Raw genomic sequence first — 27,802 nt, 5'->3', positions numbered from 1 at the left:
TACTTTTAATTGGAAAGTTCAGTCCATGTGCATATCTAGTGATTACTGATAGACCTGGATTTATTGCTACCATCTCCTTATGTATCTTTAATTTGTCCAAATTTTTGTTTCTGGGTTTTTTGCATATGTGGTTTATTTTATTTTATTTTATTCTATTCTATTTTACTTTACTTTTTATTTTTTTGTCCTCCCTCTCCCCTACCCCATTCCCTCTGCCTACTTGTTTGAAAACTGCACACTCTATGTTGTGAGTTTTATCAAGGACCATTTCTCTATCAGAGCAACTATGATGAATATGTTCATGTAGTTTCTAATGTAAGAATGACCTGTAATGGTGGAGAAACTGGTTCAAGGTATTTGTCTTACTGTAGAGACATATTTTTACTTAGTTTGGTGCTATCTGGGTTACTTTAGCTTGATTAAATGAATTGTGAAAACTCATATTTTTCAATATTTTGCAATAGTTCACACAACTCTCAAGAGGAAATAAAGTTAGTTAAATGAATTAAGGCACTAGTTAAAAGTAGTAAAGAAATATTTTATTCAGTACTACTGCAATAGGGGAGAGAGGCTTCAGTAAAACTGAACTCAACTCCCAATACAGCAAAGACGGGCTGGGGATTTACAGGAACACAGTAAGGGGATCAGTGGATGGAAAATTACCAAAAGGAGACAGCAAGTTGGGGGATTCTTGTTAGAGGCAGGCCAAGGACGTACACATCAAGAGCAGGGGATACGGAAATTGATCGGATACCAAGAATGGGGTTTCTACCTAAACTGACTTGGCAGGACTCTTGCTAAAACCAGGGCACCGCAGGCCAGGATTGGGCCCAATGTGGCCTAGGAGAGAGAGGACTCAGAGGAAACTCAAGTTTGTGGTCCACTCTCTGTCACAACTATAGAAAGAGGCAGAGAAAATTAGCATTTATCTTGATAAAAACAAGTATCACAATCTACGCTACCATACTGATAAGTCCCGAATGTCACGTATTTCTCCAAGTTCCGGCGACAGACAAAGCTGAACCAACTCTGGCCACACGTTTAACTAGACGTTGCCGCCGCATTCTACACCGTGCGACACTGAGCACCTAGCGCAGCGCCCGACACCGAGCTAGCGGCGGGGGGACAGTAATCACCGTTCACGGAGGGCCCACTCCGTCCACGGCACGACTGTGCAGGGGACTCACCTCACAAGAGAAAAGTGAGGCTTACTTAAGGCGCTCTGCCCCTTCTCCCCTCCGCATGGGTTAAGCACCGACAGGCTCTAACGAGGAGGGGCTTCTCTGGGGTAGCCGGGGTAAGGTCGTCACCCGGTCCCCTCCCAGCTTCCCAAGACAACACCCGACAAACGAGGCGCAGCCATGCTGGAAGCCCCCACGGTTCTACGGTTGGGATCGCCCCGCCCTCCCGCGGGCTCGCGCCTGCGCACTCCGACTGCCGCGCCGCGCCGCGCCCCTGCAGCCTTGTGGGAAATGTAGTCTGGCGCCCAGGGCGTAGGCGCCGGGCAGGGCTGCGTCCGCACGGGTTGCTCCCGCTCCAGCCGGGAGAGGGTGAGTGCTGGGCCGCGGTAAGACGCACCGCATCGGGTTGGCGCCAGGCGAAGGCCCAGGCAGGAGGAGGCCCGGACGGCCGGGCGAGGCCCCTGAGGGGCGGGGCCAGCGGTGGATGGGCTGGGGGCCGCGTCCTCTCCGTCCCCGCGCGGCGCCGGGCCGCTCGCTCCAGGTGCGCCCTCTCTCGCCACGGGAGCCCGGCCGGGTGGGAACCCCGAGAGCTGAGGGCCGCCACCTGTCGGGAGCGGCGAGGGCGGGGGACGTGGTGCGGCGGCCCCGGGCCCGAGGGCTCTGGGAGTCGCTCAGATCCTGGGTTCCTCCCCGCCGCGGGCTTTCCCCGGGCCGCGCTTCGGAAGTCTCGGGGGGTGCTGCACCTGGTGCGCGGTCTCGGGGCTCCAGCACCTGCCCTTTGTGTCCGCCTCATCCGGCGGACGCGCCCTCTGTGATCTCCGATTCCGAGCGGCGCTGGCGTGGATTCCCCTTGATCCATCTAAGAATGGGGAGTTCGACCCCGTGCAGGTTTCTATTTCAGGACTCTTTTTTTTTTTTTAAGCAATTTTTTCTCCGCTTCCCCCAGCCCCCCAAAAAGAATAAGTTCACTATAGGAAAACTAGAAATTTCAGAGGAGCATTAAAAAAAAATTATCTTAAAACTGTCAAAATCTGCACGTCGGCGTATAAACAGAGAAAGGCTTTGTTTTTACACAAAGATGTGGACATTAGTGTCCTTTTCTCCATTTACTTTTAAAACTGAGCTTTGAAATACATTTGGAAAGGGTTTAAAGTGCACAAATATTAAGCTCCATGATTTTTTACAAATGTTTTTATCTGGTGTAAGTACCACTCGAACCAGGTAGAGAATAAACTTTTTAAAAAAACATTAATATTTGAAAAACAATTGTCATTTTAAAGAGCGTGAGAAAAAGTATGTCTGTGCCATATTCAATCCTCCCTTTAGGCCTTCACATTCCTTCTCAGGTTTGTTTTTTTTTTCCCCTCATGTTATATAAACCATATAGACCATTTGGCTACACACATCTTTGCATTCCTGTCTCATTCTTTAAGTCTCTTCAGATGAAATTTCTGGGTCATACTGTAAGACTTGATACCCTTCCATCTTACTCCAGAAAAGTAGTCGTTTATAAACATTTGCAATATAAGGGTGCCTAATGGACCCACACCAAGTCTGGGTGTTCCTATTCTCCAACTTCCTGTGAGGTGGAGCAATAGGGTTGTTTAAATGTATGTTTTGAACACTTATGAATATTTTATGCAATTTTGAGTTTTGTTTTTAAATTCTGTATCTGATACAGTGTTTTCTTACTAGGCAGAAATGTTACATTTTTACATGGTTAGACATGAAAACCATCCCTTCACGTTTGGGTGTTTGACATCACTGTTAGGGGGACTTCCATCCCATTACCACAAAAAACGTTCATCTGCAGTTTCTTCTAGTACTTTAATTGATTTAATGTGCAAATTTTTATTCTTTTCCAAATGGTAAGTCCTTGTTCCAAGTTACTAATTCATTCTTTTTTCACTGATGTGAAATGTCACTTTTTCATATCCTGAATTCTTACATACAAAATGTTTTCTGAATTGTTTGTGTTGGTAGGATTTTAATTTGTTCTACTGATCCTTTTCTCTGCTAGACTATAATCCATGAGGGCATGGAGAACTTGTTTATCTGTTTTGTTTATGGCTGTATTTACTCTCTCCCCTAGGAATGGTGCCAGGTACACAGTAGGTGGTCAGCATTGTATCTGGTGAATCAATGACTCAGCCTGTTCCATCACACTATGTTCTAATTATTGTAGCTTTATGATATCTGGTGGGCAGGTTCTCCCTCACCACTCTTCCCTTTCAAATGTTTTCTGGCTATTGTTAAATGACACAATTAACTTAAAATAAGATCTTTTCCATCATTATCTTTAAAATACTATTACTTAGGTATAACTTGGTTAGGAATGTGCTAAGTTTATAAATTAATTTCAAAGAAGTGACAACTTAGATATTGTGACAGCCTATCCAGGAATATGGTATGTCTCTCTGTTCATCCTTTATATATCTAAATAAGCTTAGCAAAATAAACTTCATGAATAAAAAATACAGTTTTCCTTAGGTAGGTACCATGCATTTCTTATTTGGTTGATCTGTGGGTATTTTATTTGTTGTTGCAGGAGTCTCATTTCTCATGGCTTCTTTTCCTTCCGTCAGCTCTGCCTCCTCTGGATCCTGCCCATCCCCTAGGAAGGACCGTGCAGGAAGGAAAGGGAAGGCAATGGCTATTGGGCCTCTGCCACTGGCAGCTCCGGTGAGCTCATATTTCTCACTGAACACTCTCCCTTACTCCTTAGCACTTATTCCTGTACCGTATGTGGGCTTCACTGCAGAGGATGGGGCTACTGAGATCTCGGAATGTTGGATATTTCCCATACAGCCCCCCTTACTGTCCCTCAGCTCTGTCCTCAGCAGCCTACTTCCTTATTCAGCTGGGAGCCCTGGCCTCCTGAACTTTTGGTGCCATTCAAGCATCATCAAAGGAATAAAAATCATATGAAAGATGATCTGGGTGCTTATAGGGTTTATGGACCCTCGGGGAACATAAGAGAGGTTATAGCTCTACAAGATACAGTCATGATGATTATATGTGAACATGATAATAAGAACAAGTATGGCCAGGTACTCAGATTGTCAGTGTTCCAAGACTTGTGGCAACCAGGAGAAGTAGGGTTAGATAGGGATAACTGGAGAAGATTTGCTATAATGGAGTTAAAGTGTCCCGAGTTTAAATCCTGACTCTAGCATTTATAGCTGCATTGTCTTGGGTAAGTAACCTGACTTCCTTGAAGTTCCTCATGGTGATAATAGAAATAAGAGCATTAACTGAGTGTTTGCCACCTACATGACATTAGTAAGCATTTCACATGGCTTATTTCGTTTAATAATACATACTTTATAGGTTTGTTGAAAGTTCAAGTGAAATAACATATGTAAAAAGTGCCGAGCATGGTTACTAGAATGTTAGAGGTACTCAGTAAGGCATTCTTAACATTATTCTAGCTTGGTATTTTAGTTTTAGAGGTGGAGCAAATGTAGCAGTGACTGGCGATGAGAGGGAATCAGATATAAAGTTTGGGGTCAAGTTCCAGGAAGGAGGAGTTTGTGCTTCTGGTTGGGTGGTAGGCATGGGGGTGGGGGATGAGGAGGAATTTTGATAAGGCATGTTCCAAGAAAGAAGCAGTGTCCATCAGCTAAAGAAATTCATGCAGTGTAAAAGTAGTGAGGAGCCCAGGGGTTTTTTGCCCTGAGAGATGGCTTGAAAACGGAACCTGCTAGGGGCGCCTGGGTGGCTCAGTTGGTTAAGTGTCTGCCTTGGGCTCAGGTCATGATCCCAGGGTCCTGGGATCAAGCCTGGTATTGGGCTCCTTGCTCAGTGGGGAGTCTACTTCTCCCTCTCCTTCTCTCAAATGAATGAATGAATGAATAAAATCTTTTTTAAAAAAAGAAAAGAAAATGGAATTTGCTAGTTTTTACTAGAACCTGGAGTTGTTGCTCCTCTGGAAAAAGAAGGTATCAGGGGGACTTGGCCCCAGGAGACCCTGAGTTTTGTTTTGTTTTTTAAGGTTAGGCTTATTTAACTTTGTCTGCTATCCCACGGGACTCGTCGTGTTTTCTCTATTCATAAGATCATGTATTAGGGTTCTCTCAGCTATGTCACTGGTTTATTTATCAACAGAACCAGTTTAAAGAAGGCTACATGAAGACAAGTACTAACTGTTGTGATTTCTGTTTGTACTACTTTCTCTCCTTAGTATTATCAGCTCAGTTATAAAAGGCAACATAACTCACAAAAATAGGTAGAAGAAAGAGGGAGTTTCCAGAAAAGAAGGTTTAAAGGGGGAGCATTCAGAAGATTTTGGTTGATGAAGGTTGTGGTTTGGCTATCAGGAGCCTTGATTTTATTTTATTTAGTTAAAGTAGTGTTAATTTTTTAAATCAGCTTTTTTCCCAGGTGTAATTTTACATAAGATAACCCATTTTAAGCATATAATTCATTGAGTTTTGACAAATTTATGCACTAACATAATCGCCACCCCAATCAAGCTATAGAACATTTTCCTTACCCCAGAAAGTGTCGTCACCCCCTTCCAGTCCACAACCCCCACCCCAGGCAATCACTGGTTTGATTTCTAAATACTTCAGTATGTGTTTCCTAAAAACAAGCTCTCGTTTTACATCACCAGAATACAATTACCAAATGAGGACACTTACGTGGACGCAGTACTGTTAGTTAACCTACAAACCTTACACATATTTTGCCACAAACTGGGTCCTTTATCTGGTGCAGGACCCAATCCGGATCACAGCTGGCATTCAGATGTCACGTCTCCTTAGCCTCCCTTAACCTGGAACAGTTCCTCAGTCTCTGTTTTGGATGACCTTGACACCTGGACCTGGGATGTATCAGTGAAGCATTAGAGCTGTTCCCCTTTTTCCATCTTTCCTTTTTAGGCTGGTCATGGGACTATGAATCGCCCAAGTAGGACTTGTGTTTGCCTTTAAATTATATCTTCTTTTTCTGAATATACATACTAGCTGTGTCATCATAAAAAAATTTTTTAAGACTATAATATATATTTGCAGGTCTTAAACCCTCAGAAATAAGCATGGACATACATTCTTCTGGCCTTTTAAATATCTGTTTACATCCTTGCCCAGTTTTATACTGTGTGGTTTGTATATAAAAGAAGCCTTTTATGCAGTGTGGACATTAATCCTTTGCCATAAATCACCAATATTATTTATTCTCTGTCATTTCTCTTAAATCTGTTTATAACCTCTTCTGCTACGTGTAAGTTTTGAAGTTTTATGCAGTTAACTTTCCTCTTCCTTTGTTTGGCTTTGGAATCATGCTATGAAAGGCCTTCTGTACCCTAAGATTATATAAATATTTTTCTACACTTTCTATTAGTTTTATTATTTTAAATTGACATCCTTGAACTATCTAGAATTTATCATATATAAGTGAGGTCGGAATCTAACTTCATTTAACAACGTGGTGTAGCATTTCATCATCCATCCGTTCACTAAGCAGGGACTGAGCACCTGCCTACCATGTGTTAGGCAGTATTCTGGACGCTGGGAAGATGGCGGTGAGACAGGCTAGGTTCCTTTCTCCTAGATCCTGTCTTACAGAAACCGGAGGCAGCAGAGAAGAAATAATTACTGAGGACATTGTTAGCTGCTGTGAAGGCCACACAGCAGGGTGGCCTGGTGGAGTGTGACATCTCTTTTAGCTGGGCAGAGCCAGAGTGGCACCCCAGAGGACATGGCATTCCAACCGATGTAGTCTCCTGAATAATCTGCTTCCCCATAGGTTGGAAATGCTCAGCAGGGAGCCCGATGCGGGACTCGATCCCGGGACTCCAGGATCATGACCTGAGCCGAAGGCAGTCGCTTAACCACCTGAGCCACGCAGGCACCCCTACTGTACCTTTCTTTTACATTTATCCTTATAGTTAAATTTTATTAACTATTATCAAGTTCCAACAGTAACAGTTAAAAAGTATGCAATTCCAATTTGAATTCCATTAAATCTATATCAATATGAGGAAGACTACCATCTTTTACAGTGTTTATTCTTCCTAATGAATAAAAAAACTACCCTTCATTTTATTCAGATCCTTCATAATGGCTTTTGTTAAGTTTGATCACAAGGATCTTGCATATTCATATTAAGTGTATTCTGAGGTGTTTCGTTTTTTGTTGCTATTGTGATTGTGATTTAAACACAATTGAGATTTAAAAAAAAAAAAACTGGATTGCTGGGGCGCCTGGGTGGCTCAGTCAGTTAAGCACCCAACTCTTGGTTTTGGCTCAGGTCATGATCTCAGTGTTGTGGGATTGAGCCCCATGTTGGGTTCCGTGCTCAGCAGGGAGTCTGCTTAAGATTCTCTCCCTCTGCATCTGCACCCTCCCCAACTCTCGCAGTCGTGCGTGTGCTCCCTCCCTCTCTCTCAAATAAGTAAATCTTAAAAAAATAAAATAAAAATCAGATTGCTAAGAATTATATCTGAAGACATTGTGTTGCTGTGGTGCCTCAAAGTCCATCACCGTCATACCTTCTTTATAAATTATACTTTGATCATTTAAAATATCCCAATTTATTCCATTTGATCCTCAACCTTTTCAAAGGATAACAATACCAAAAAACCCATGTCTTTAGGTTTAAGAAAACTTTTTGCACAAACGAGACAAACCCATGAAGCTGCTTATTTCAAACACCATGAGTTACCCTGTGCTTTTAATGTAGCGCTGGAGAGAAAAGACCATACTAAGTGGAAAGGCAAAAGGGAAAAACCTCTGAAGGGATAAACGACAAATATGTTTTATGGACAATAGAGATTAACAACAAATACGTTTTGTGAACAGTATCATTAAGTTTCACATTAGCCTTTGAAAGTGCTCTTCTGTACTTCTCTAAATCAGTCTTCAAGAGCCCTTTTATAGCTCAGGGGGCCACAGGATGTTTCATAATAGAGACAAGCTCTGCACTGAAGCCCACGAGGATCCAGGGAAGTGGGGAAGACTGGCATACAGCCCACAGGAGTCTGAATCTGGGCTTTTAATTTTGCTCAATATATTCTAACAAGGCAATTTATTGAAAAAACAAAGTGGATTAATTTTTGGAAAGAGAATATCCTATTTCTGCTACCTTTTTTCCCAAAGAAGGGGCTTATGCTTTGTTTCCACATACATTCTACCTTATCTGATATTCATATGTTCTCCTCGCAGTTTCTTCTTTTTTCTTTTCTCCTTGCTTTCTTTTTATTTACACTGGCCTGATATATCTTGTCTCTACCTGCCCTCCCCCCCTTACTTTTTAACATTCTGGTTTGTGCTTGTATATGCTAGATTTGAAACCAATTTTAGAGTTTTTGTCTTTTAGTAGAGAAAGTCAACTCATTCACATATGTTGTTATACAAGTATCATGTCTTTTTCTGATTATTTAAGGATTTATGTTTATTATGCTTTCTTGTTTCCTTTCTTTACATTTGTTAAACTGATTTTTCTTGGTTCCTTTTTTTCCTTTCATAAAATGGAAATTCAGCCATATAATTATGTCCTACTAGAAGCTACCTTTACATTTCTTGACAATATTTGTGATTTTTAACATTATGTTGATATGTTGATTAAATAAATATTAGCAAAAAATAATGAGGCAGAAAGAGAATGAACTCTGCCTCAGTGCTAACACTTTTTCTAGAAGTTCACAGCAAGCAGGATGTAAAATACACATATTTCTTGGGCGTGGGCTTCATCCCATCCCTGGTATCCAGGCGTTTTCTCTCCATTACGTTTCTCCCCTTTGCCCACTTATATAGCACAGCGCTCTCTGTCCTTAAATGAAAGCCTCTTCCATGGCTTTATCCCCATTTCCTTGTCCTTACTTCTTTCCATATCGTCCTCTCTTATCTTTTCCACATAAGGCTGAAGTAATTTCACAGCTGCTTCTGATTCCTTATCTTCCATTTAGCCTTTTACCCACTGTAAGCTGACTTCTGCCTTCATCACTCTGCTGAAATTAGCTCATTTTCCAACCAGCAGCTCTCCTTTCAGTCATCATTCTGTCTGACCCACTCCTTCCTCCTGGACCTTCAGTCCTGAATCTCCTTCCCTCCTCCCACCCCCCAGCCCACACTCACTTGCTCTGATGGGGGTTGGCTGCAAGGGTTCTTTTCTTGGCCTTTTCCTCTCACAACACCAGGAGATAGATGGCCTTGGGTTTGAGTCCCAGCTGTGTGATCGTGGAGAAGTTATTTAGCCATTCTGATCCTCAGATTCCTCCTCTGTAAAATGATGACTTTAGTGCTAACAATTTAGCAGGTTGTCATATGGATTAAATGAGGTGAGGTGTGTGACTCTCCTATTAGTGCAAAACTCAGTATAACTGTGAGCACTCAATCAGTGCTCCCTCCTTGTACTAGTCAGGCTTCTTCAAAGAAAGAGAACCCAGAGGCCTGAGATCCGGGACTGAGGGGTAAGTCCTGGTCCGAGTCTGAAGGCTCAAGAGCTAAGAGCACTGTCTGAGGGCTGCCGCAGCTCAAGCAGAGCCAGCATTATTTGTCCTTCCTCAGCCTTTTTGTTCTATTTGGGCCCTCAATGGATTGGATGATGCCTTCCCACATTGCTGCGGGCTGATCTTTTCTCGGTCTCCTGACTCACTGGGAGCACCCTCACAGAAACACCTAGAAATAGCAACACTATACCAGCTATCTGGGCATACCTTAGTCCAGTCAAGCTGACACATAAAATTAACCATCACACTCATTAAACAGATACTGAATACCTACTGTGTTTTACTTTCTAGTCTGAGGGCTAGAAGAACAATGCTGAAATGGGCTTGTAAATTCAAAATGCCACTCTCAGGTCAAGCTGGGTGTTTTCTTGGTCCTCTTAACCATATTCTGCATGTATCCTGTTTGTACGTGCTTTCCCTCCATTACCTGGGACTCCGCCTATATTGTAAAGCCTGAAATTCCATGTGCCGCCTTGACAACGCTGAGCCTCGCAGGGCTCCAAAGACCTGGCTGTGAGCTCCCCTGGTCTCCCTGCCCCAGCCCAGCAGGAAAAGCACCCTACTAGCTAGCCCTCCTATCAGCCAGACCGGGTGCAGCCCTCCCAGTCCTCAAGCTAATGGCTTTTGCCTCCCTCCCAGCCCATGAAATTGTTCAAACAAGCCGACTGCATCTTCCCATGGTAACCAAGGGTCCCCTCACTCTCGTCACTACAAAGCCTGCTTCCTGCAGCCCCTGCTGGTTTACCAGTGCAGTCCCTGAGTGGCCCTGCATGGTGGGTAGGCTTGCCCAGGCTATGAGAATATGTGACTGGTAAACTGCTGTCAGTCTCTTCTGTCTGGTGCTGGGTGTCGTGTGTTCAGTCATCTTGTGCTCTGTAAGGCGCGCGATCCCTCCTTCACCAATGGGGTAAATGGGAGGCCGTGAGTACAGTACCTACTCTTCTCCAGTGGTAATCTAGAGCAGCCTTCCCTATTACTCTCTAATAGCTCCTCTTCCTGTCCTTACATGTCAAAGCACTTTATTTACTCATTTATTTAATTATTTGAGAGAGAGCATATGATGGGGGGGGGAGGACGAGGCAGAGGGAGAGAGAGAAATCTTAAGCAGGCTCCATGCCCTCCACGCCCTCGGGACCTTGAGATCATGACCTGAGCCGAAATCAAGAGTCAGATGCTCAACCGACTGAGCCACCCAGGTGCCCCAAAGCACTTTCTATTATTACATTTATCTCTGATTATTTCATGATAATGTACATTTTTGTTTAGTTTCTTTAGGCAGATAAGACACTTTTCTCACACTGATCTCTTTATCCTTCCCTTTTAATGCTGCTTGTTTTTGTTTGTTTTCACTTCCCTCAGGAGGTTTTATTGGCATAATCCTCTGAGCAGGAATTTATAGTTTCAGGAGTCAGTGACATTCAGGGATGTGTCTATGGATTGCACTTGGGAGGAGTGGATTTGTCTAGATTCTGCTCAGAGGAACTTGTATGGGACAGTGATGCTGAAGAACTACAGGGACTTGGTTTCACAGGGTAAGGACCTCTCATTCTAACTCAAAACCTCCCTACTGACATCTTTCCCTACCTACTGACACCTTGTACAACCGCGGAAATTCAAGAATTCGCACTTGCTATCCTGATGTGATAGGTCATTGTTTTAGGGTGGTTGCTTGGTGTCCTCTCTGGACATGGAATGGAAAACAGAACCTTCCGAAGGCCTGACGGGGAAGGGACAAGGACAGGTACCGGGAGTGGTTGTTGTACTCAGTTCAGAACCCACATTTAGTGGCTCTCCTCCCGAGCAGGGCATCAGCTTTCCAAACCAAATGTGATTTCTCAGCTGGAACTCGAAGAACTGAGCTGGATGACAAAAGGACTTCCAGTGGGCCTCTCTCCAGGTACAGATCAGGCAGCAGGTACTTGTTACCTGAGTGTGTCCACTTGGGAGAAATCCCCGCGGACCCCCCTGGGTCTCCTGGAGAGACCTGCACCCCCCAACATATATTCTCTCAAAGGCCTCTGCATTACTCATGTCACCGCTCCTCCCTCTGTCTTGCAAAAGTCCTCACCATGGAGGGAAGTAATAGTGTAGGAGGATTAAATGAGTTACTACATTTGTAGCACTTATTAATTGCTGTGAATATCAGTAAATGTTACCAGTTATTATTGCTTTTCTGTCTTCACCTGTATTTTGAATCCCTGTCTTTCTGTCTTCCTCCACTTTATATTCTCTTTCCTGTTTCACGAGTCTCTCCTGTCGGCCATAACCTCTATCCATGGCTTTCTTTCCCTCATTCATTTAAACCTTTGTCAGCTTTCTTAAAGGAAACTAATGTTTTCTCCCTGAGTTGCAAACTTGTATACATGTTTTATAGTCTTCATTTAAAAACAAATGAAGAAGACTTTAGCCTTGTTATTTTCACTAGTAACCTCATGTTTTATGCATTCCCTTTCTCATTCCTAAACTTTCAGTCTTCATCCCATTCTACTCTAAGCATTTAATGCCTCTGAATCTTTGTTAACCAGTTTCTAATCCCCTAATCCCCCTCACAAATGAAATTTCTGTTAGAGGTTATTGCTGAATTTCCTCTGAAAAAATACACTTTACAGCCTTATATTTTCTACTCAATATGAAAGCACTGATCACCATTTCTTCTAACACATCTTTTAAATTAAAGAGATATTAGGCACATATTTTTATCTCTGAATAGTGTATGACTACCTAAGTATAAAGCAATAAAAGAAATCAGTAAAAGAACATATTGACAGGAAAAAAAGAATCTTACGAACATTGCTGCTAGTTTCTAGTAAGCTTTCTAAAGAACAGGATTTTACAAGAATCACTGGGTCAAAAGATGTATTTTTTATGGCTCTTGTAGACATTGCACAACTTTGGATATCTTTATGCCTTTTAATGGTAATTTATTAGGTATAAAATGATCCCTTAAGGTAGCTTTAATTGCCTTTACTATAGATTCTGTGGTTTGATTATTATTGCAATTTTTTTTTTAAAGATTTATTTATTTGAGAGAGCGAGAATGAGAGAGAGAGTACATGAGAGGGGGGAGGGTTAAAGGGAGAAGCACGCTCCTCGACGAGCAGGGAGCCCGATGCGGGACTCGATCCAGGGACTCCAGGATCATGACCTGAGCCAAAGGCAGTCGCTTAACCAACTGAGCCACCCAGGCGCCCTACTATTGCTATCTGTATTTATTCTTATGTAAATAATCTTTTTATTCAACAAACATTTTGTGAGCACTAGGCCCTGTTCCTAGCACTGTGGCTATAGCAATAAACAAGACGGGCAGTTTCCCCTTGGAGCTTATAGTCTAGTGGGGGAAAAATAAATTAATAAAGAAAGCAAGCATGGAGGGAGAAGGGAAAGGAAAGGAAGGGAATGAATAGTGTAGAGTCCTAGTGCTATGTGGAAAAAGCAAGCAGAATAAGGGAACTGGATCAGTTAACAGAAGCTTTATTTTAGAGGGAGTGATCAGAGAGGGCCTCTCCTTGAAGGTGGATGTTGAACAGATAATTCACAAAGTGATAGGCCATGTAGACCATTTTGGGTCCAGGGAACAGCAGGTGCAAAGACCCTGTGGTCGACTGCATGGTCTTGTTTGAAGGGAAGAGTGCCAGGAGATGTAAAGATTTCCTTAAATTTATTTCTTAAATAAATTCCTTAAAGGAATTTTTCTTTCTTAATATTTCTTAATATTATTTCTTAATAATATTTCTTAAATAAATTCCTTAAAGTCTTTCAGTCCTTCTCTGAAAAAAATTTATTTCTATTATATTTTTAAATTTCTATGAGCCTTCTTTTCATTCTGAGTGTTCCTTCTTTCTTAACAGCAATATTTTTTAATGCATGCATTAATTTATTTTGTCTGTATGAGAATATTTTTTGTTTGTTTTGTTTTTTGGTATATGTATGCAGCATTTTTTCCCTTATTCTCTAGATTATTTTAGTAGGTTTATATATGACTTTTTAATTATCCCACTGTCATTTTGGTGGGTTTTCTGGAGGCAGCAGAGGTGAACACATATATTCTTGATCCTGGGTTTTCCTCTATCTTCTTTACTGGTCTTCAGGCTTCTCCACTGGGCTAAATCTAAAGATTCTTCATTTGTTTATGATTGCAGTTCACATTATATTTGCCTTGTCTCTCTGAATGTCTGTCCAGCCACCAGTGTGGCTAACAATCAATGAACCCTTATCCTGGCCAGGCACATTGCTGTGCACGTTACAGGGTCCTTGTTTAATGAGATAGCAAAATAAAAAGCATCTGAAACCTCATCCAATCCTAGAAGAGCTATAGTTTTTGATCCTTAGTGCTCCGGTCCCAGCCCTTCAACACTTCACTGAGTACAGCTACCCGAACACTTTTATGTTTTCCAGGGAGACAGTCATGTGATCTGAGAAAAGTAAAATTTCCTCCCCTCTAAGTTGTCTAATGTACTGGTCACACTTTGGGAACAATATTAAATAGTAAGCATCCTTTCCTTGATTCTGTTGCTAGTGTGAATTCTAGAGTTTTATGTGTATGCTTGGTACACTGCTTATAATTTTGTTTTTGAGTCAGGATCCAACATTGGATATTATCAAATACTTCTGAAGCATCCCTTGGGTTGGTCACAGGTCCTTTTTCCCATGTCCCACTAATATATTAATAGATTCCTAATAGCGAGCATTCTGGAACTCCTGGATAAATCCTTTGTTCAAATCGACTATCTAAGTAGTATTTCAGGAATGGCATAGGAGTTCTATAATGTCTAAATCTTTCATATTTAAGAATGTGTTTTGGTTTTCTCTACACATGTATAGAGTACTGGCCATGTGCAATTCTTGAGTCACATTGGTCTTTCCTCAATCCCTTGTAGACATGGCTTCCCTGTTTTTGGCATCCCATGTACCCGGAGGGATCACTTCAGTCAGGTTTTAAAAAAATTGTTGGTAATCCATTTTTCATTTCCTGCAGCAAATCTCCAGAATTAACTTTTAAATTAGATCTCCAAATTCCATGAAGATATACTAAGTCTCTTTTCTTTAGTACATAGTGATGTTTCAACTTAAAATTGTTAATATTTTCCAAAATAGCAAATATTTTATTGTTCTCATTTTAAGAAATGTCATATATACAGAAGAATATCTAAAATACATATACTATTTAGCAAAAATCTACATATTCTAAGCTCTTTATAAGTATTAACTAATTTTTGTTCTTACATCAACACTTATACAATAGGTGCCATTTAACAGATGAGGAAACAGGAACACAGACAGGCCCAAGGTCACACAGCTAAGTGGAGCCAGGTAGCCTGGCTCCACAGTTGTCTTAACCATTATGCCATACTGCTTTTCTTTATAGTTCACGATGATAAAGATGAACAAATAATAAGGAAAGCAAACACCCAGACACTAGAACCCAGATTCGGAAACAGAACGTTGCTTGTATCTCTTTTTTTTTTTAAGATTTTATTTATTTATTTGACAGGGAGGGAACACAAGCAGGGGGAGTGGGAGAGGGAGAAGCAGGCTTCCCGCTGAGCAGGGAGCCCGATGCGGGGCTCGATCCCAGGACCCTGGGATCATGACCTGAGCTGAAGGCAGACGCTCAACGACTGAGCCACACAGGCGCCCCCGTTGCTTGTATCTTAGAAATGCTTTGTTTGAGCCTTCTCATTCACATCCTCTTACCCAAGACATAACCATTCTTCCCACATTTGTGATAATTCTCTTTCCTTGCTTTTCCTTACAGTATTGCCATCCATAAAGGAATCTCTAAACAATACACTTAGCCTGTTTTTAAACTTTATCTAAATGGCCTCTTACTATATATATTTTTGTGTGACTTTGCTTAAATTATTTATTAATTCTGATTATTCTACGTAGTTTTAGTTAATGTTCTCTGTTGGTTCGGGCTGCTATCACAGAACACCATAGACTTGGTAGCTCTAACATCAGACATCTATTTCTCATAGTTCTGGAGGCTGGAAGTCTGAGATGGGGGGGCCAGCATGGTTGGCTTCCTGGTGAGGGCTCTCCTCCTGCTTCATGGACAGCTGCCTTCACACTGCATCTGCACATGGTAGAGAGCAGAGAGAGGGGAAGCAAGCTCTGTCATCTGTCACTTCTTATAAGGGCTTTACCTTCATGACTTAATGACTTCCAAAGGTTCTCCCCCTAAAGTTATCTCATTGGGGATTACGCTTCAACACGTGAGTTTTGGGGAGACACAAACATGACATCCTTAACATTCACTGTTTTCAGTTATCCTGTTGTTATAAATATTTCACAACTTAGTTATCCATTCTGTTGTTGGTAGCAATTGGGTTGTTTCCAGTTTCTTGCTCTTGTGCACAATGTTACCTTTAAAATTATGAATTGTGGTGTACCTTTGCAAAGCAGATTCCCTAAGTGTATGTACCTACTAGTGGGTTTGCTAAATCACAGTCTGTGTGCCTGTTCTACATTACTAGGTGGTGGTAAACTTTTTCAAACACCGGAACCAAATTACATCTCCACCAGCAGTATGTGAAAGTTTGCATTACAGCACATCTTTCTAAAATCTGAAGCTATCAGTCTGCACTTTTTTATTTTTTTATTCAGGTGGATGTTACTCATTCGAGTTTTAATCTCCCTTCTCCTGGTTACTGCTGAGATTGGGTATCTTTGCTTGTTTACTCACCACCACCGTTTCCTTTTCTTAAGTGCCTATTCAAGTCTTTTGCCCATTTTTCTGGTGGGCTTAGTGTTCCACGACACTGTTTTCCAGATCTAGGTTCTAGTCCTCCTGTATGGGCTGTGTGTTGCAAAGATCTCCTTCCAGTATGTCACTGTTTTTGTTTACTTCCTTTTTGACGCCTTTTGATGACTGGAAGCATTTCATTATTCTCCCAGTGTTTATTTTCCAGGTGGTTTTTATGTTTTTTTCCTCATTCTCCTGTTTTTATTATTTTAAAATTTTATTTCTTGAACCTCTACATAGTTTCCAAATTTGTTACTTTCTGTGTATCATTTATCTTTGAATGAGGGCAGTTCTGTCTTGAGTTTATATTTGTCTAACAGTGTGAATGGCTCCTCCTTTGCCCTTTATGTTGTTTATTGGGTAGAGCTTTGGTTGCACAGTTGGATGTGATATAGTGACAGGACAGGAGGTAGCCTCCAGTTCATGTGTTACCTGTTGATATTCACACTCAATTGGATAGGTCCTTTCTGGGGTTACCTGGTGGCTTTAGAAGAGGAGCCTGTGTGGCTTTCCACTTTTTCTCTTTTTTTACATAAGCAGGTCAGGTTGCAAGGAGGTGGTCCGGTTAATGCATACCTCATGCTTCACAGTAAAGCCTCCTGCTCACAGGCCTTTGGTTTGTGGTTCAGTGTTGATCTTGGCTCTGGTAATTTTGATCAAGCTGACAGCTGATTCTCAGATTGTAGTTTTCTGTCCTCTGCCTCTCATTGCCCGGCCCCCACCCCCAGCCACTTTGTCTAGGATAAGAAGGGGGATCTGATAAAATAAAGTCAGAGTGGTCACAAGGTCCTTCCTTCAGCCCCATCTCAAGCAGCTCAACAGATCCTGCTTTGCCTCTCCCTGCCTATTACTTTAAAATTTTTTTTCTTGAACTTCTACATAGTTTCCAAATTTGTTACTTTCTGTGTATCATTTATCTTTGAATGAGGGCAGTTCACATCTCTAACGAATGGGTATTTCGTAGGAAATGGTAGGGCCCTGTAGGACCCTCTTACCTAAAGAGAATGAGAAACGTACAGCCTGTTGAAAGTTGGTGGTAGGGTGAACCTTTAGATTGTGTCATCCTCCCTTAAGTTTCAAGTAGGTTGTGGTATTTTATGTTCCAAACAAGCATATTCCTGAAGGGTAGTTTATATGCATTATCTTACTTAATCCTCATCAGATTATTTTTATCTTTATTTTAGGTCTGTGAAAACTAAAACCCAGAGAAACAACTAGTTAAGAGGGTAAGTTAACAGTCAGGGTTTAAACCCAAGTGTGTCTGATTCCAGAGCCAACAATCTTTCATGGTGTCACACTGTGGTGTTGTACAAAGATTTAGTGTCAGAATTAGAGGCAGCATTGCAGGGGAGAAGAAACTGCTGGTGGGAATACCAGGCTTTCTGATCTGCCTCCCCCGATCCCAGCTTGTCTGTATATTTTCCCTTCATTCCATCTTCATTATTCAGCCTTGTCCAAAGGTCAGTGATTTCAGTGTCCATCCCTCCTGCATACACAGGCTTACTCTTTTCTCTGCTTACTGCCTCCTCTAGTTCTCCTGTTATTTATGAACTGGTTCACTGTTCTTTCCCTCCCTTCTGGTTTTCTTCCTCATTGTAGGGACATCTTTGAAAGCTCTCACAAGTGCCCCACGGTTATTCTCAGTTTCTTTCTCTCATTCCCACCTTAGACAGTTTTTTGTCTTCCAGCACAGAAACCGATGTGTATTTGAATTTTTATATTTTTCAGACTGGGAGACAAGACTTGAAACCAAAGAATCAACTACAAAGCCCAGCATTACTGAATATTTATCCTATGGGGTAATGATGGAAAGGGAAGGTCTCTGGCCTTCTTCTTTAGGGGAAGCCTGGGAACCTGATAATTGGTTAGACGGGCAACAGAAAAACCAGGACAGACATCTGCGCCGAGCGGCCGTTACTCATAAGGAAACCCTCCCTGAGAGGAGGGCACGTGGAGGTCGTGAATTTGAAAGATGTTCCAGTCAGGGGTCAATCCTTGATATACAACAAAGTATTCCTGTGGGACAAAGGCCCCATAATCAGAATTCACATGGAGAAGACACTAAACAGAATTCTGAATTAATTAAAACTCAGAGTATGTTTGTAGGAAAGAAAATCTATGAATGTAATGAATGCGGGAAAACCTTCAGCCAGAGCTCATCTCTTCTTAAGCACCAGAGGATTCATACTGGGGAGAAACCCTATAAGTGTAATGTATGTGGGAAGCACTTCATTGAACGCTCCTCCCTTACTGTACATCAAAGAATTCATACTGGAGAGAAACCCTACAAATGTAACGAATGTGGGAAAACCTTCAGCCAGAGCATGAACCTTACTGTTCATCAAAGAACTCACACTGGAGAGAAACCCTATCAGTGTAAAGAGTGTGGAAAAGCTTTCCGTAAGAATTCATCCCTTATTCAACATGAAAGGATTCATACTGGAGAGAAACCATACAAATGTAACGAATGTGGGAAAGCTTTTACCCAAAGCATGAATCTTACAGTTCATCAGAGAACTCACACAGGAGAAAAACCCTATGAGTGCAATGAATGTGGGAAAGCCTTTAGTCAGAGCATGCACCTTATTGTACATCAGAGAAGTCATACTGGAGAAAAACCCTATGAGTGTAGTGAATGTGGAAAAGCCTTTAGTAAAAGCTCAACCCTAACTCTGCATCAACGAAATCACACTGGAGAAAAACCCTACAAATGTAACAAATGTGGGAAATCCTTTAGCCAAAGTACATACCTTATAGAACACCAGAGACTTCACTCTGGAGTAAAACCTTTTGAATGTAATCAGTGTGGAAAAGCTTTCAGCAAGAATTCATCTCTTACTCAACATCGGAGAATTCATACTGGAGAGAAACCTTATGAATGTATGGTATGTGGAAAACATTTCACTGGGCGATCTTCCCTTACTGTACATCAGGTTATTCATACTGGAGAGAAACCTTATGAATGCAACGAATGTGGAAAGGCCTTCAGCCAGAGTGCATACCTTATTGAACATCAAAGAATTCATACTGGTGAAAAACCCTATGAATGTGATCAGTGTGGAAAAGCCTTCATTAAAAATTCATCCCTTATAGTGCATCAGAGAACTCATACAGGAGAGAAACCCTATCAGTGTAACGAATGTGGGAAAGCCTTCAGTCGGAGTACAAACCTTACACGACATCAGAGAACTCATACCTGAGTTTTTTCATTGAACCCTTCACCAGGATTAACTCTTCGGTGATAATCAGATAAGTCATGTAACATAGAAACCTAATAAATGTAATGATTGTAGGAATCTTTTAGTTGAAGTTGAAGTTTCTCTATCAGATAATACCACCACAAAGAAACCATATAAAATAGAGAGATCTTAATTCAGAATGTAAAACATTCCTTTACACCAGAAGGTTTAAATAGCTAATGTTCTAAACAATGACGATTCATGCTGAAGGTAAGTTCTATTGTATCTTACTGTAGATCTTCTTTGGATATCAGAGACTTCACACTGGAGAGAAAAGGTGAGAGTGCTAAACTGGACAGCCCAAAGACTTGGTATGTAGTCCTGATCTGCCACTAACTTGGACAAGTCACCTATTTTCACCAGGTCACAGTGTCCTTATTTGGTAAATGAGGGATTTTGAATTTAGAAGGTCTCCAGGATCCCTATTAGCTCTAAAATGCTATAAACCTATAAATATAACAAATACTGGGAACCAGTGAGAGCTGAGAGGAAACAGCAACCAAAATGAAAATGAAACGCAAAAGGAAAAATTAGAAGATGGTGGCACAAAAGTAAAAGAATTTCACATAAGGTAAGAATAGTTAGTATTTTCATATGCCATGGAGGGTTAAAGTAAGATAATTAAAAATGGCCTTTGGTTTTGGTTACTGATAACCTCTGTTAAATATTAGTGGGTTGAAGAGTGAGTTAAAGGCTGAAAAGGACTCATTCGCTTGCCTGAGAAAGGAGACACTGAGAAAGATAACTAGAGGGAGACCAGCATGGAGAGCGGGTGTATCTATCAGAAGAGCTTTATGGCTACAAATACTGGAAAGCCCAGTTAACAAGGCTTACAAGCAAGCAGGGATTTTTTTTTTCCTCACATAACAAATCTGGAGGTGGGTGGCATCGTTTCAAAGACAAAATTAATTCAATGTCTTTAGTTCCATGGCTTTTCCACCACGGTCACATGATGGCTGCTCTGCTTCAGGTAAAGTATGTGCATTCAAGGTAGGAAGAATGGGGGTGGGAAGCACCAGCACATCTGTGCCTTTTATCAAGAAAGGTTGTCCCAGAAGCCCCTCAGCAAACTTCAGCTTACATCTCACTGACCACAGCTGCGTTATATGGAGGCCAGTAGCAAAGGAGGCTGAAAAAATAAATACTCTTCCAGCCTCTAAAGTGGAGGTAGGCAAAACAAAGGAGGTTTGAGCAAGGTGTTGATCTGGCCAATGAACAGTCTGGCATGAGTGTGTTTATATGACCACTGAAAAGAAAGGTGTGGAGAGTCAAAGGTGCAGCATGGCGGGGACGGGCGGCTCAAAGTGGGAGAACGGGACTGGGGCAGAGGTAGAAACTATAGGAACCTTTTTCATTTTTTTTTAAAGATTTTATTTATTTATTTGACAGAGAGCACAAGTAGGGGGAGCGGCAGGCAAAGGGAGAAGCAGGCTCCCCACTGCATAGGAAGCCTGATGCGGGACTCTATCCCAGCACCCTGGGATCATGACCTGAGCCGAAGGCAGCTGTTTAACCGACTGAGCCACCCAAGCACCCCTATAGGAACATTTTTCAAAGGAAGGAAATTTTTCATTGGGAGAGGTGGGAATCAGTAAGTGATGGGTACAGAAGATGTTTGTGGGTGGCAATGGAAGAGGCTCCCCATAGACGCTGGGTCCCCAGGCAGGTCAGGCTCTTTGGGCTATGTGACCCCTAAGCTCTCACTCTTGGGAGCTGGAACAAAGACGGAAGGGGAATGGAACAACCATATCCTCGGAAACTTAGATCTTTAATATTTGTCCCTTATACCTAGTTTCCTCCTTTGCCTTCACATATTTTTTTCTAGAGGAGGCAGAGAGAAGAGATGGATAGAAAGTAGATGAAAATGATAAAGCAAAATAAAGGGTCAGAAGGATGGCACCGGACAAGGGGGAGAGGAAGAATGAAACATACTGAAGCCTAAGAAGATGCAATAACTCAAAATTTGGTGACATACTAACCTTTAGAGGAGGCAGCTGGAGAAACGGGTCATTAACATGGAGGTCGCACTACTTTTTCAGGAGTTTTGGAAGCCTTAGGCCCTTGTATGTCAGTTCTCGGTCATTCTGGGCAACAAGTAAGGAGGGCAGTCTCTGCAGCTCTCCTCCATCACCAGGGCCAGGACTCCGGGTTCCACTTACTAGACACGAAGCCTCGGGCAGGACACTCAGCATCTCGGTGCTTCACTTCTCTTGTTAGTAGTGCAAACCGCACAGCTTCGGATTACAGTAGGTCCCCATGTAAAGTGCTTATAAAAGTGCCCAACACATAGTGCTCCATAAACAGATTTTCACCATCCGCATATACCTGAAAACAAAGTGACATCCAGACTGCTTAGCACGGCGTCCAGAAACTGTCTTAGACTCCCTAGGCCCTCCGAGCCAGTGCCGCGTACACACCAAGGCTGCACGGGTGCGGGAGGCTGTCCCTCCGGCCCCCCACCAGCCGACCCGCCAGCCCGTCCAAGTGTGCTCGGCCCCGCCCCTCCCGCGCAGACGCCTTCGGTGGCGCCCAGCACGCGCGGAGCGAAGCCGACGGTCCCCTTCAGGCCTCCCGTGCGGCTCCCGCCGGCTGCCCGTGCCCTCTCCAGTCCCTCCGGGCTCAGCGAGCACACACTTCTGTCTCGGGAGCTCGCCGGCCCTCCCCGCGTGTTCACACGGTTCCCTCCCTCGCCGGAGTCAGTCCCCGCTCACGCGTCCCCCCTCAAAAGGGAGTTTCCAAAACGCGACTCAACGCCCCCCACGCCCCCCGCCACAGGTTTCCCGACACCGCCTACGTGCAGGTTCCACCGGTCCCTCCCCAGCCCCCAGGACCGCGCCGGACACACCGAGGCTCCCAAGCTGTCAGGAGGACGGAATCGTCCGTAAAACCCCGCACGGGAGGCCGCCGTGGCTCCTGAGTCCCTGACACCACCTCCTACGCTGACAGCTCCCTGACAAACCTCAGGTCACATTTTTGACTTTTTTTTTTTCCCCCTAATTCACCACCGACAAAGTTAAAACCTCCTCTTTCCTCCCCGAGCTCGCGAAAACGTGTGTTCTAAGGCACCTCATCGTCCCCGGCGCGATTTTCCACAGGCCCCCCCGTTCCCGCCCGCCCCGCGGAAACGAACACCTGCCCGCGCTCCCGGCTCGCTCCCTCCCCTCGGCGAGCACCGAGCCCAGGCCGCCCCACCTCGGCGCTTCTCCCGGGCCCCGCCGCCGCCCCGCGCCCGGGCCACACCGCCACAACGGGTTGCGCCCGCCGCCTTCTCAAGTCGTCCCCGCGCGGTCCTCCGTCAGGAAGGCGCCTGCTGCGGCTTCTCACCTCTCACTCCGTCCTCGGGGACCGCCCCCGATCCGCTCCCCACGGCGACCGACAGACTTCACGCCGTCGTCAACTTCTCGCTGGTCTTTACCTTTCCCGGGCGTTAGTTCAAGGCTGAGGCTGACTCCGAGTCTGACTGGAACGGAACGAAAGCCGCACGCGCGGGTTAGCGCACCGGGGAGAGCTGACTAAGGGGAACCGCGACGAGCGTGCCGTGGCCTCTGGGAAATGTAGTTTCAGCACGCAAAGCACCCAGGAGTCGTGTTGAAGGGCGAGGCCCTGTCTGCGCAGGCGCACGGTATCACCTTCTCGGCCCTGCGCACGGGCTGGCGCTCGCCGCCGCTTCGGCCGCTGGGAAGTGGAGTCTTGGGAAGCCGAAGGGTTGCAGCCCTCGGACTCGCGGGTATTCGGCTCCGCGGCGCCCCCGGCAACGCGCAAGCGCAGTTCCGACCCGGGCTGCCGACTCCCGCTCATTGTGTTCCGCCTGCGATGTGGCGGTTGCGGTTCCTCGCCGCGGCCAGAGGCTCCTTGAAGGGCAATCCGGTGGTGACCAGGCACGGTGGCCAGAGCCGCGTCGGGAGAGCGGGAGCGGCCGTGGGGTGGTCGGGCCGGGGGGCAAGGGCGGGGGGAAAGAAGGCCGAGGAGGTACAGGTCGTAGTCTGTTCTGGAGGACGCTGATCGGATGCCCCAAACTTCCCGGGACGTATGGCTGAGGTTTGATTGAAGAGGAAAGGGGAGGACGGCCAGGTGCGGGCTTTTGGTTTTAGGGTCGGAATGTGCGAGAGCATGTGCAGGAGGATGCGGTCCGGGCCTCTGCGAGCCGACTCCGGGAAGCCGGTGGACGCTCCGGGGGTGATGCTCCGGGCTGTCTCAGAGCCCCGTCTGCGGACCTCGCCGAGGCCGGGGCAGCCGCAGCCGCAGCTCCCGCGGGGACCGGGCAGGGGGCCGGAGGGTGGCTTCTAGGAATGAGACTCCCAGCCCCCTCCCCGCCACCCAGCCACACAAATGCACTGCCTCTCGCCCTCCTCTGGCTCTTTGTCACCCACACTGGGCCACTGGGGGAGAGGCCTGAGGTCGGAGGAGGGCTTGGCCTGAGAGGCCTTGACAGTGAGTATCCAGCCCTCTTGGCTTGCCTTTGGAGGAGAAAGAAGACCATCCTTCCCCACTTCTTCCACTCCCCTCCCAGGCAGGGGGGAAAGTTCTGTCAGGGTAACTAAAGGGCAAAGGCCAGAGGGTGGGTAGAAAGCCTGAGATCTGGGACTGAAGGGTGCTTTCTGCAAGGAGAAGCCAATGTATTTAAGATACAGAAGGGAAGATGTGGTGGATTTGATCCAGATGCTGGGGAAAGTGTGGGGCTGGGAATGGCTGCATGCCGAGGGATTCGCTTTACAGTGGAGGCCAGCAGAACTATCCTCAGAGAGGAGAGAGAATTGGGAGCAAATAGGGACTAAGAATCTACTGCTTCGGGGTATTGGAGGACTCCCGGGACGTGAGTGCTCCCAGCCTCAGTCTGGACTGTCCTGTGATCTCTTTTAACCCAGTTCTCCTCATAACAGGTGTGTAGAAGTTTCTAGCCTAAGTCCTGCTCTGCCAGTCCCTGAAAGGGCTTATCAGAGAAGGAATGGCCGTCAGGCACCTGCCAACCATGGTCCAGGTGAGTGGGGAGTTGCTGCAGGGTTCCCCGCCCCCAATTTGCCTTATAAAAGTTTTGAATGTAGAGGTTTGAAAAGGGTGCGCTTGTTTTTTCACCCTGACCAAGAGCTGGTCTCTTAATCCAGTCTCAGTTGGAGGCCTGACCCCGTTGCTCCTATATGTACATGTATAAAGAGAGAGATATATATGTGTATATGTTTATATATGTATATATATATTGGCTTTCTTCTCTGGGCTTCTCCTTAACTCTTCTCAGGGCACACCAGCTTCTTGGCTTCTCAGCCAAGAGTTTCCAGGGAAGGCACTAGTTGTGATCAGAGGGGACAAGGTCATATTGTTCAGAATGACTATTCCTGTGCGAACCATGTATGTGTGTTGGGGGTGAGCAGGTGAGCAGCTGAAGACAAGCAGGAGTTGCTAAGCAACAAGTAATAGGTGCTGGGCCATGTTCTCCAAGACGTGCCAGGAAGACAAGAGAGATGTGGAAACAGTCCCTAGCTTCTTGGAGTTAACAGTCCAGTGGGGGGAATCCGAAAGCAAATGAGAACTCACAATAAAGTGGGACGGTGCTTTGCTGGGCCTGCACAGGAGTTGAGGAAGGCTCTGCCCAGGAGGAAATGTGGAGGCTGAGGCCTAGGTAGGATTTGGTCATGGGGTGGGGTGGAGGCAGGGCTGGGCAGATTGAGGGAGATGGGAGAAAATGTCCAGGGCAAAATGAACAGCAAGTATGAAGTCTCAGTGCTGAGGAAGCATATCTTCTCCACAATACGTGTTTCTTCAAGACAGGAAGTAAGGTCTGATAAAAATTCGGCCCCTAGGACACCCTGAGGAAATGCTTACATTGTCACAGAATACCGTCCTGCTCTATGCTAACAGTCCCGCACCTCTCAGCCGGCTTCTGGGGACTGCCAGGCTCAGCACTTCCCAGAGAGCCATGGGAGGGGGTCGCCGCAGGTCACCAGGGATGGGATTTGCTGTTACAGGAATCAGTGACCTTCAAGGACGTGGTCGTGCTCTTCACCCGGGACGAGTGGGCACAGCTAAGCCCTACTCAGAGGGCCCTTTACAGGGATGTGATGCTGGAGAACTACAGCAACCTGGTCTCACTGGGTAAGCGGGGGGCCTCCGAAGGCTGATCTTCACATCTGGGGATCCCTTTGGGACCCTTATAAACTCTTAAACTGGTTCCACACAGAAGACTGGGCTGGGAGTGGGCTGATGGAGGATGTTCTCTTCAGGGCTGCTGCATGCCTACCCCTGGTGTCCTGGGGACGTGACCCCTTTGGAGTCTAAGTGCAGATGCTTCGAAGGCGATGAGGTTGAATTCTTTCTCCGTTTCAGCCCTTCAGGGAGAAGGACATGGGAACAGATGGTTGGTGTCAGGCCCCAACTGTCTGTTCTTCCTTCTGGGGACTCGCCTGTCCCCTGGCCTTCCTATCGGGTCACCTTTCCCAGGAAGTCCCGAGGACCAGGTCTCCTCCTTACAATGATTTTATCGCTGGTATGAACAGATGTGGTCCATTTTCCCCTCAAAAACAGGACTCTTAGGACCTCAACCAGAGCTGTTTTCCCAGCTGGGAAAAGGAGAAGAATGGATGCTGGAGGATGCATCGGGAAGCTTCTGTCTTGGTAAGAGCCCTGCGTGTGGGAGGCACCTGGAGGGACCCCACAAACACTCCAGGCCCATGGACTGCGAAACGTCATCTTTTCCCTTCTCATTCACTGCAATATCTGGTTGCCACACTGGTCCCCCTGTGCATGTGGGCTCTCTTCTCCATGAATTTTCTTCTCCCTTCTTTGGCGTAGATTAATAGTCTCCAGTTGGGAAAAGGCCTCCGGTGTAATTCGGGCCTCTCCCACCAGCCCATGTCTCTTTTAGCATCTAACAGTGCAGTCTCTGCTCACGGTTCTCAGTGGTGAGGAACCGTGCCAGGTTACACACAGCAGGGTGTGATGGGCCGGCTAACCATCTGCCTTCTGAGGCAGCCCTTCTGGCTAAACATTGCACACTTCTTCAACCGCCTTCGTATTTGTTCATCTGTATGTACATATATTCGGCCAGCATTTAATTATTCTCTGCCTATTGTCAGCACCACACTGGGCTGGAAGCACCATGAGAATGTGGCCAGGTTTATACTTTGCCGGGTTGCTCACTTGGCACCTGCTGGGTGGCATAGACTTGTAGCCTGAGGATACAGAGAACATGACAGTTTGGTGGTGGTTACTTGTCTCAAGGAGCCCTGTGGGTCTGGTAGCTTAAGAGCAGGAGTAGGGGTGCCCCTCCCCTTGCTCCTGAATATTGTAGGGAGCGTATTGCTTTATCCAAGATGTGACGACATTTCCCTTTGGGCTGGCATTTTGTAGGCTGGAAAGTATTTTTTTAAAACCTTTTGGTACTGATTTTTCACCCAGCAAAACAGGCAGGGATTTATGGACCCAATCTGTTATGGAATTTAAATGTCTTAACTCTAAAACTCAGTTATCCAAAAAAATATCTTCTAACTTACTGCAGTAGCATTCTGAATTTGTATGTTCTATTATACCCAAGCTAAGGCATTTTTAGTATTTCATTCTGTATTATGCAAGCAGTGTTCTAACAAAAGAAGGGGGGGGGCAATTAAGCAAGAGAAATTCATCCACTGTCCTGCCGCTCTAGCATAACATCATCCATTCTTCCATTACTCATCATTACCACTAGTTCTTTCTTGCACTTGGGTGGGGGGAATATGAAGATGGAGGAGTTTTATGCCTAGAAGCAGTTTGATAGTCAGGTGTAGGTAATGACATGAAAAACCAGGTGGTCAGGGTTCAGGCCCTCCCAGGTGCCTTTCCCGACCCTCAGGGTCCAGCACCTCCTATTTCCAAGTTGCCTGGACACCCCAAACCTTGAGCCGATTCTTGAGGGATGATAAGTGGTCAGCACTGATCAGGCATGGGAAGAAGTCTTATTTTACACTTCCCAGTGAAGTTTTATAGCTGTTCCTCTCATTATCTATGGAAGATATATTTTTACTTTTGAACAGAACCATCTTCTCTTTTTTTTTTTTTTAGCCAGAATTGCTGCTATGGAGAAATGGTAGTCATTTCCAAATGCTTATCGCCCTCTTGTCACTCTCTCATTATTACTATTCTTAAAGCACTCATTAGATCATTTTTAGTTTTGGTTTTTTTCTTATTTCTGTTTCACTTCATAATGACTGACTGGGAC

At 44.8% G+C, this 27,802-nt stretch overlaps 2 protein-coding genes and 1 long non-coding RNA gene across 9 annotated transcripts in view; 2 read left to right on the top strand and 1 right to left on the bottom strand.

The window, feature by feature from the left end:
• The first annotated feature begins 1,466 nt into the window (after positions 1-1,466).
• Positions 1,467-20,835, top strand: ZFP2 (ZFP2 zinc finger protein). Of its 5 annotated transcripts, none has more exons than XM_032395807.1 (4): positions 1,467-1,550; positions 3,767-3,863; positions 17,563-17,604; positions 18,107-20,835. In XM_032395807.1, exon 4 carries the CDS (start codon positions 18,181-18,183, stop codon positions 19,576-19,578), a length of 1,398 nt encoding a protein of 465 aa, XP_032251698.1. In that variant the 5' UTR covers positions 1,467-1,550; positions 3,767-3,863; positions 17,563-17,604; positions 18,107-18,180; the 3' UTR covers positions 19,579-20,835. The 5 variants fall into 5 exon arrangements, with proteins under 5 accessions (XP_032251698.1, XP_032251701.1, XP_032251700.1 ...); XM_032395809.1 differs by having other exon boundaries at positions 1,493-1,722; XM_032395808.1 differs by having other exon boundaries at positions 1,504-1,550; positions 3,730-3,863.
• Positions 15,221-23,084, bottom strand: LOC116626472. Its single transcript, XR_004298284.1, has 3 exons — positions 22,942-23,084; positions 21,597-21,942; positions 15,221-15,709 (listed from the first exon to the last, which is right to left on the bottom strand). It is a non-coding gene; the product is annotated as an uncharacterized LOC116626472 (long non-coding RNA).
• Positions 23,085-23,362: 278 nt separating this feature from the next.
• Positions 23,363-27,802, top strand: part of ZNF454 (zinc finger protein 454) — a 29,858-nt gene continuing 25,418 nt past the window's right edge. For 2 of the 3 annotated variants that reach the window (XR_004298282.1, XM_032395762.1), the window contains exons 1-4: positions 23,363-23,495; positions 24,498-24,595; positions 25,578-25,704; positions 26,134-26,223. Coding sequence is in view for 1 of the 3 variants with exons in the window: in XM_032395762.1 (XP_032251653.1) it covers positions 24,563-24,595; positions 25,578-25,704; positions 26,134-26,223 (250 nt within the window). In the remaining 2 variants the exon portion in view is untranslated. The other variant, XR_004298283.1, reaches the window with a different exon arrangement.

This window comes from Phoca vitulina, unplaced genomic scaffold (assembly GCF_004348235.1).
Source record: "Phoca vitulina isolate PV1807 unplaced genomic scaffold, GSC_HSeal_1.0 scaffold87, whole genome shotgun sequence".
In the NCBI taxonomy this organism is placed as follows: domain Eukaryota; kingdom Metazoa; phylum Chordata; class Mammalia; order Carnivora; family Phocidae; genus Phoca; species Phoca vitulina.
The sequence above is the reverse complement of the archived record's forward strand: the minus strand, read 5'-3'. Positions and strand labels throughout refer to the sequence as shown.